General features: G+C 42.9%; 1 protein-coding gene across 1 annotated transcript; it reads right to left on the bottom strand.

Annotated features, from left to right (window-relative positions):
• CHML (CHM like, Rab escort protein 2) lies at positions 323-9,182 on the bottom strand. Its single transcript, XM_005690571.3, has 3 exons — positions 8,728-9,182; positions 6,839-6,924; positions 323-4,642 (listed from the first exon to the last, which is right to left on the bottom strand). Exon 3 carries the CDS (start codon positions 4,308-4,310, stop codon positions 2,355-2,357), a length of 1,956 nt encoding a protein of 651 aa, XP_005690628.2. The 5' UTR covers positions 4,311-4,642; positions 6,839-6,924; positions 8,728-9,182; the 3' UTR covers positions 323-2,354.

Below are 9,946 nucleotides of genomic sequence, written 5' to 3'. Positions count from 1 at the left end.
CCTGTTTCTATTACTGTGGTTCTATCATCTTTTGCAACATCTCACTGATATTCTCAAATTCTTATGAGTAAAAATATTCCTCATATTGAAATTAAAATATTTTCAATAGGTCTGGGTTACCTTCACTTCCATTTAACATCTCAAATTCTTTTACATTTTAATAACTAATTTTTAGGTCTATTTCAGACATTTCATTTGTTTCAATAAGTATAAGCCTAGAAGCCAACCAACAACAGATTTGCTAGATTCAAAATATATATATTAATATCAATTCATGACTTCTCTACTTCAGTAAGTTGAAATTTAAATTGTTCTTGTTTCATTTTTCTCACATACAGAAGAGCAACAAAAGTCTATTTAGAGCATATTTTGCCCTAGTAACATGTTACTTTTTATAACATCATAATCAAAAGGTAAATTAAAAAGAATAATTGTGTTAAAGCTTAGACAAATTCTACTTCAGTGAGATTCACAGCTCTAAGTTACATGTATTTTTAATTAATCTTTACTTTCCTATTTCTCTGACTCAGTAATAAGCTGAGAGTCTGCCTACTTTGCTTCACTAGCAATGCTGGACTGGTTCTCATGAGCCAGTAACCTTTTCTTTCTCCTTCAGTACCTACACTCTTCTAACAGTTAACATTAGTTGAAAGATTTTGAAATCATGGAAGCCTGGATTTCAATGTTGGCTCTGCCACAAATCACACTTAGAGTGAATTACTGTCTTTACTTCCTCTCTGAAAATGTATTATCTGCCTCACAGAGTTGTTGAGAAACTATAACGAGAGAGTACAATAAGTGTGTGCTGCTGCTGCTGCTATGTCGCTTCAGTCATGTCCGACTCTGTGCAACCCCAGAGACGGCAGCCCACCAGGCTCCCCCGTCCCTAAGATTCTCCAGGCAAGAACACTGGAGTGGGTTGCCATTCCTTCTCCAATGCACGAAAGTGAAAAGTGAAAAGTGAAGTCACTCAGTCCTGTCTGACTCCTAGCGACCCCATGGACTACAGTCTATCAGGCTCCTTCATCCATGGGATTTGCCAGGCAGGAGTACTGGAGTGCGTAGCACACAGTAAATGCTCTGTTCCAGGGCAAAAAAGAAAATGTAATTAAAGGGCTTATTTCCTATAGGATTATCATTCTCTGTCTGAGGAATGGAAATGGTGACTTAGGAAGGAAATTTACTTCTTCTGAGTTTCACAAGCTTGCTCTGCTAGAATATAAGCAGCTTTATAACTTCTGGTGGTTCTGGAAAAAAATGTTTCTATCTTCTAGATAACAGCTAAGAGGCAGGAGCTGATTATGAAGGCATCCACCTTGTTACTTGCTGGGACACAACCAAAGGGGCATGGTAAAGCTTCCTCTGATTTACTCCTAACAACAGTAGTGTTACTAATTAAAGTGGTGGTGCCAACAAATGGTATACTTCACTTCCATTGAGAAATCTTGGGAAATCTACTCACAGATGGATTTTTAAAACCATCTGTAATCCCAGGTTAAAAATGCTTCAGGCATTCTGAAATATCTTTTCCTGGAGCAGTTTATTTTTTCTTTAGCCTGAATTACTTAGAAGTTCTTTTGTGCTCTGCATAAATCTTCTGAAGTATTGAACCAGAACTAATCTTTCCCCCTAGATTTTCTTTGGACCAAACCTCCCAAGAATGAGCTTTGCAACTACTAACTGAACTCTCTGACTCTTTCCAATGTATAAGACTGGGATGACATCACTGCCTCATTGACTACAAGGGTCAACCAGGAGAATTAAACTGCAAGATGAATTCTAACCATCACCTTTACAAATAAAAGATCATGCAAAACTATTCTTCCAACAATTACATATTTTATCACATTGGCACTTGCATTAGTTGCTATTGCTGCCACCATATCTATATGTTTCTATTATAAACAAAAGACCCACATAATTTCCTGTGTTTCACTACTCAGAGGTGGTAGCAACTGTAATAGCTGTAAAAATAATTTAAATATTCCTTAGATATCACCGTTCTGTAGACAATAATAAAATTTGAAGATAATCAGCAGATATAATATCATCTTCCTTTAAGCACCATTGCTAACACGGAACTCTCACATATATACCCAGTACTAAAATAAAGCTAATTCTGGGTCATGGAGCCCATTCTGAAACAAAACAAGTCCAATACCCAATACATCAGTCACTGATAGGTTAACAAAGGCATCCAATGACTAAAAGTCACAAAGAGAATTATAGACATCTGCATGACATTCATCATATAACCACATCTAATTACTCCTACAGGAAACTGTCCTTTAAATGAGAATATTCTGGTGCCAGGACGAAGGCCCAAAGTAGCATTTCCAGTTTGTTTTTTTTTTCTAATTTTGAAGGTGCTTCCCTGAACTTTCTAGGTTTTTGCTTCCCTCAGAGGATTCTAGTTTGGCCATTACTATATTACTGGTTCCAAGAGGCTCTGATGGCTTTTCATCACCGTCAAAGAAAATGTCTTCTGGATTTGGAGGTGGGGGGCAGAATTCTTCACTTGGGAAGATCTCGTGGAAGAGTGTTTCAGCTTGCTTGACAGCATGCTCACTTCCGAGTCCACAGTCAGGCCCAGTGCAGACATAAACGTTGGGAGGCAAGCCATTATATGAGCTTCGGCTGACTCCCGAGGAATCTCTCATGTTAAAATAAAGAGCCCACAAGAGTCCTGGCTTTGGAAGTTCTTCCTTGTCTACTTCTGTCTCAGAATACGGGGTGAATAATTTCTTCACCACTGATTCTAAGTCTTCTCTTGCTGTTTTGGAAGATGAACAGGTCAGATGTACCAGGTAGGTGTCTTTCATGCATGTCATGGTTGAAGAACATAATTCAATGATTCGGACAGCATGTGCTCCTGGTTCCACCGGAGGTACTATCAAAATGGAAATCTGCTGATCTGAATCTGTCTTTAGGACAGATTGATCTGTAATGAGCACTGCCCTGGATATCTGCTTGTACTGCACACTGGAACATGTTTCCTCAGACAGGTAACTATCCTCCACAATGAAATATTTAGCATTTATCCTTTGACCAAGGTGATCTATAATTGCTTTACATCTTCCAGATTCTCTGTCAACTACAAGGCATTGTACTTTATGGCGAAGACAATATATTCCACCGAAAACTGCACACATCCTGCAGAAACACTGGGGAATTTCGCCTTGGCCATATAAGGGAAATAAAAAGGGAGTGTTGCCAAACCGTCCAAGACACTGAAGAAAGTTTTTTGTTGCTTTAAGGCCATCTACTGTAGTGCAAGATGATTCTGACATCATGGCAATTGAGTGAAGTATAAAATGTTGGAGGCTGGGGGTTAATTTTTTGGTTTTCAAGTACTCTGAAAATGAGCATTGTGTGAAAGCTTGGTATTCCTCAGGATGTTGTTCATAATCTAAACAAAATGTAAGAAATTTCATTAGCATCCTCTTTTCAACCATAGTGAGCTCTTTGCTATTAAAGACATCTGCTCTGGAACAAGGCACCTGCTCTACTTTTCCTTCTCGAAATGCAAGAATCCTAGTGACATTTTTAAATTCAGCGTAACGACTAACATTTGATTTGATTAACAGATCAATTAACAGTCCTTGAGAATAAAGCAACTTCGATGACAGATCAATATTAAACCTCCTGCCTTCTTTAACTATTTGAGAGTAAGCAATCCTCTTTCTCTTTGGTGGCCCACTGTTGTCTTCCAATACAGGTTTGATTTCATCTTTAGTGCCATCTGAAAGTGTGTGTTTATAAGTATCATACCCACAATATTCTTCTTTCACAGACGTTTCTGCCGTATCAGTTATTTCTTCATTGTTTTTTGGAGTGTCTTTTGTAGGCACTTCATAGCTAGTAATGTGTGATGAGTGTGTTTCCTCAGACAAGCTTGTAGAATCCAGAGGTTTTATGAGGGTACTAGATGCTACACAAGAAGGATTTTTCTGCAGAGCATCAAGCTCTTCAATATTGCCATCCATGCCCTGACTGGCATAACAAAAAACTTCGGCGTGTTGAATGGTTTCATCCTTCTTGCAAAGAGGGATGGCTTCTTCTGTTTCATGGATCATGTCTTGCCATGCAGCAGGGCTTTCTTCCACAGTGTCACTGTTTTGCCGATGTTCCTTCAACCAGGACAGCAATCCTGGAAAGCTGAAACTAGCCCAGTTTCCCCCATAGTAACTTCTTGAATCGAGATGCAGAACCCTTTGACCACTTCTGGAACATGCAGCGGCAAGGATGGATTCAGGCAGACCTGTCCCCATCACTATCACATCAAATTCTGTTGGGAGACTGTTGGCCATCCTGGAAAAGTATCTGGTGACAACTTCTAATGAAGAAAATGTGTATGAATCTGGGCTGAGGGTTCAGAGAAGGTGTGACTATGCTGTAATAAAATCTCTCCTTGTGATATTCCAGATCATCCCAGAAATACTGAAGTTGCAGGTCCCAGGTATTCAGCTGCTACCCTTTTTTAGTATTATTTTCTTATAGGTCAGTAGCATAAAACCATGATAAAGTACATCTAATCATATCTGAGAATAATAAAACAAGTATACGGTGTTCATTTTTGTGTTTCATCTTAGCAGTGCATGTCAAAATGTAGCACATATGGATTTGTGACTGGAATTCTGCTCTGAAAGGAGAAAATTCAAGAAAGAATACAATTATTAACAACACTAAGAGAATAATAATTTCAAGCATCAATAATTATAATCCTATGGAACACAACTTGATATCAGGACATAAGATTTTACTAAAGCAAGTCATTACATGCTTTCTCACATGTTTTCTAACTTCTTGAAAATAAGCAAAAGATATAGACTCCTCTAAGTCAGGCAATTCAACAATGAAGAATGGATATAACAACATCCCACAAAAATAAAGAATTAGTGTAGTATAATTCTATAACTTTTGGTTTTAAGTATTTGAATAAATGGTACACAACTAGATTAAATTGCAAGTAACAGATGGCTCCACTGTGTTTATGGAAACATACTATATACTATGTGCATGCTGCTGTGATTATGCATATTTCTGTGGCCCATACAGTCTGTGGATGCTTCTAAGACAAATGATGAATAAAAGACTTTCTCATGCCCCACCCACCTTTAGGCTCTTATGGGAACAACATGAGACTATTTCTATTGAATGGGCCACTGCTATAATCAGAAAAGGATTAATTCAATAAAATAGCATATTGAAATGTTTAGGTATATAAAAGAATCAGTCTACTGAAAATGTATTTGTAAGAAATCCTTATATAAATGTGCATATGCACAGGTTTGGTTTTTAGGTGTAAGTTAAAAAGGAAAAGTCCTGGGTCCATATGTTAAAACACTGCAGTATAAAATAACATCTACTTCATTGGAAGGACTGATGCTGAAGCTGGAGCTCCAATACTTTGGCCACCTGATACAAAGAGCTGACTCATTGGAAAAGATCTTGATGCTGGGGAAGATTGAGGGCAGGAAGAGAAGGGGACAACAAGAGGATGAGATGGTTGGATGGCATCATTGACTTAATGGACATGAGTTTGAGCAAACTCTGGGAAATAGAGAAGGACAGGGAAGCCTGGCATGCTGCAGTCCATGGGGTCACAAGGAGTTGGACACAACTGAGTGACTGAAGTACAGCTTCTAAAAACCCATGTCAACATAGGGTGACATGCATTTTATGAGACCCTAGCTCTGAGACTGAATCTCTTCATCTCAAGATGAAGGTCTAAACATCCTCTGCCAAGATTAGCATGTTGTTTGTTGTTCTTATTTTTGAAGGGGTAGGAGGTGGTAGTAAAGAAAGTCTCTCCTGTTAATCTGTAGCATCATTCTGTTGTATTCCACGTGCAGAACACCTGCATGGTGGTAGGTGTTGCCAGAGGTGCAATAGCCAAAGGGCTGAAAGGCATACTCACCTGGAAGTTATTAGATTGAAGTATTACACAAACTACATGCTTGATGGCCTTTCTATCATTGCGTGGTAAGAGTGAGTTTCTTGAGCTCTTATTTTTCCTACTGCTACACTTACTGAAACCTAAATCAGTGCATACTGGGCCTGCCTAGGCTGAGATGACTAGATGGGTATCCTGGATACCCATATAACAAGCCATTCAACTGGAACTTGAAGTGACTAATTCACTGAATTGATAGTTCAGTTTAAATGAGATGGCGATCTTCATAGTCTTATCTGGTCAAAGCCTCTGCCTAAAGAATATTAGGGATTCCACTGGCTTTCAGCATTCCCTAAGAAACCAGGAATTGAGCACAGAATGAAGTGGTCACCTGGCCTACTCATATATATATATGTGAATTACTTATTCTGCTTTCTTCCTGCAGAGTGTGGAGAGGAAGACAGAACCCATGAGGGTATGTGAAGAAGCGTAACCATAGTATGTACCTATTTTTGGCTTAGAAGGGGATATAGCAGAGGGTTGGGAGTAAGAGAAAGGATATAAGCCATAAGTGCTGAAACCAGCCACCTCCTAACCTACAGGTATCAACTGAATTCTCATAATACAAGGCAAGGCAGGACAACCTTAAAGAACATTTAGCTCAATTACCCTGTAACCCCAGGTAAGAGAACTGATGACTGGAGAGATTAAGTGAATGGGAGAGTGCACATGATGGGTTAGCCACAGGATTAAGTGGGACCCATGCTCATACCATCAGGCCAGTGGTCTTTCCATTTGACAGAGCAGCCTCTCTAGAAGCCTCTGAAGTAAGCAGTCACTTTTGATATTTTAGAATGTCCTGCCCTTCACTACTCCAGGGTTAGTTAGTTCTTGCTTAGGGCTAACAATGAGGAAAGCACCCTCCCTCTCTTTAACTCTTACCTAGAAGCATAATGTTTGGAATTTACTCCAGAATCCGCCGGTCAATGCAGGAGACACAGGTTCCATCCCTGGGTTGAGAAGATCCCCTGGGGAAAAATGTGGCAACCCACTCCAGTATTCTTGCCTGGGAAATCCCATAGACAGAGAAGCCTGGTGGGCTATAGTCCACGGGGTCACAATAGAGTCAAACACGACTTAGCAATTAAACAACAAAAATGTTTTCAGCTCTATCATAATCCACTATTGACCTGTCTCCCAGGGCTTGAACAAGACTCAGAACGTTCTGTCCCAGAGTTTCCACCTCTAACTTAAAGGCAGGTGAAAGCCATTGTTGAAAGCACTAACTAAATGCCCAGAAAAAGAGTAGTGGTCAGGCAAAACACTGTGTGGTGAACATTTTCAGCAGTCTTAGAAAATCCTTTCAGATTGGGGTGGGAATGGAGCAGGGATGATGAGGGAGGAAGAGGATGGAAGAGAAAAGGAGATACAGTAGAGTGAGGCCACAAGATAGAAGGGATGAGGAAGAAAACAAATGCTGGTACTAAGAAAAAACTCAACACACCCCTGTTTCCAAACTCGCAAGCACTGAGTTAGAATAGAAACTGAATTTCCCAGCACAGAAAATGCACTTCTTGAAAATAAGAACTTTAAGTGCTTATTGGGGAAGGGGTAGGTAGTAGTAGAATATTAGAATCACTGAGACAATCAAATAAAATTATGATTTCTATGACATTTTCTTGTGTCCCTCAACATATAAGAAAGGAATCATAACAAATATAATATGCAGGTTTGTCATCACATAGAAGGTTGGTGATCAAGAAAATACGCTTGATAATGCTACAACGATTTTATTCTTATAAACTTGCCAAGGTAAAAGCACTAATGAATTATCCTTTTTTTTTTAAAGGAAATTTAAGACCTGAGAAATATACATTTCTATTTCAAACTTTGGTACAAATGACATTTCTGGAGCACATACAAAATGATAATTTCTTTTCCAAGCTTAAAAAATAATGTCCTCAATGAAACAGCTGGGTGGTTCATCCTTCAAAATGTCAAGTGTTAGTGAGATTTAAATCTTGCATCTGGGTTAAGAGTACTGTATTATCAAATTCTACTTAATGAAACCTACTGGTTTCACAGCTAATTACATGTTCATTTTGAGTTGGGATTCTCTCATCCATTTGCAATCTCACCTGAGACTTTCGTGTGCTGGAAACTACAGGGAAGAAAACAGAAAAAATAGCTAATAGGGTACATGCCAGCGTGCATTCTGAGGACCTGAATAAAACTATCTCACTTTCTAGGAAGCAGCCAAAGGTTTACAACTGCTAATGGGCAAATTTTTAAAAAGAATTTACACATCGCGACTATGTTAGGTTTCTACCTCTCATTTTAGGAAATTAATATAGGAATTAGATCTCATCACCTTCTCCAATTTTCACAAATCAATCACCTTTTTCCTTGAATCTCAACTCCACGGCCCTTAATTTCTTTTCTCAAAAAAATGAGACAGAAAGCAGAGAAGTAGATGAGCAGGACACCGACAGAGATGGGGTATGGAGGAACTGGGCCCACCGGGGAGCGGGGGCTGCAGACAGGCTGGGGTTTTGGTGGGCGTGGGGCCTCGTGAGCACAGGGAAAGAGGGAGGTGAGCGAGCGCAGGAGGACGAGGTCAACCGGGGAGGAGGAGAGGTGCGCGGAGTGGGTGAGATGGAGGAAGGTAGGTCACGAGGGAAAAGTCGGGCTGGGGAGGAGGGGAGGTCAGAGGAATAGAAGTCAGTGGGGAGGTGAAGTCAGGGGAGCCCCGCCGCGAGGCTGAGGTCCCGAAGCGGGAGGGGGCGGGGCCGGGAGCAGGAGCGGGAGGGAGGTCCACCCCGACCACTCACCTCCCAGGCTGCTGCTGCTGAAGCCCACTCGCCGTCCCACTCGCCGATCGTGGTGACCCCCAACCCTGCTGCCCCTCAGGGGGAACGCGAAAGCCAGCGCGGCCTGGAGGACGGACGGTAGCAGATCACCGAGGCTGACGCGGAGCAGGAGGAGGCGGGCGGGGCTGCGGTAACTTGAGGTAGATGACGAGCACTAGCAGGTTGCTGCCCACGCCCGGAAGCCCCACGGAGCCAAGCAAAACACGCGCTCGTAGGCGCCCTCGCTGACAGGCTCGGTGAGGCTTGACTACCCCGCCCTTCCGCCAGCCGCCGCCGCGCCTCCCGGCTGGCACACAGGCGCCGGCGCGCTCGGTTCTGGGCGGGGCGCAGGGCGCCCCGAGGCATTAGATGGTATTAGATGCAGCTCCGGAGCTTTTCCCGGCCCGCGGCGCGCCTCGTAACCCCGCCCCTTCTCTCCACTGTGGCCCCGCCCTGACTCGCCTTGTAGCCCCGCCCCACCGGCGCACCGCCTAGTCCCGCCCCCTGTCGCAGTCTTAACTGAGTCCGCGCTCTCTTGGCCTCCTTCTCCCTCCCCACCCTGTATGCGGGCTCCAACCCTCCCAGTCCCCGAGAGCCGGAAGGGAGATCGACCACGGTGGCTCCTCACTTCGCATCCCCACCGCTCCCCCAGCCCAGCCGGAAGACCTCTTGGCGTTCACCACTCACTCACTCCTTCAGGAACATTTATGGGTTTCTGGCCCACCACGTGCTCATGAGGGGTTACACGAGCGACCCCTAGCCTTGGCTTCTCTCCTCCCAGGAAGCTGTTAGGAACCGCTGCCAAATGGTGTCGCACATTTAATGCAAACCCAGGCAGCACCCCAGGCCTGCTCATAGTCCTTCGTGTCCTCCCTGCAACAGAAATGGATACTCCCAGTCACTAAGGACCTCGCTGCGGCCACCTTCCAGCTCCATACCACATCTAGCAGGTTCAGAGGTGGTCTCTGAAGCAGAACACTTCCTCTGACCTTTTATACTGTGAAAATAGATGGCAAGTTAAACACAGGTCCATGAACCGAAAAGTCATTACAGGGCTGCGCCACTGCCTCTACGCAAGCCACAAAAGGGCCCAAGGAGGATGCAGTCATTATCCAGGCCCGCAAGCTGTCCTGAGCGCCGCTGGCCTGCACAGTGTCTGTTCAAGGGCAAAGGACCTGCCCTCCACGAAGGTGTATGCCTC

Source organism: Capra hircus, chromosome 16 (assembly GCF_001704415.2).
Source record: "Capra hircus breed San Clemente chromosome 16, ASM170441v1, whole genome shotgun sequence".
NCBI classification, from domain to species: domain Eukaryota; kingdom Metazoa; phylum Chordata; class Mammalia; order Artiodactyla; family Bovidae; genus Capra; species Capra hircus.
The sequence above is the reverse complement of the archived record's forward strand: the minus strand, read 5'-3'. Positions and strand labels throughout refer to the sequence as shown.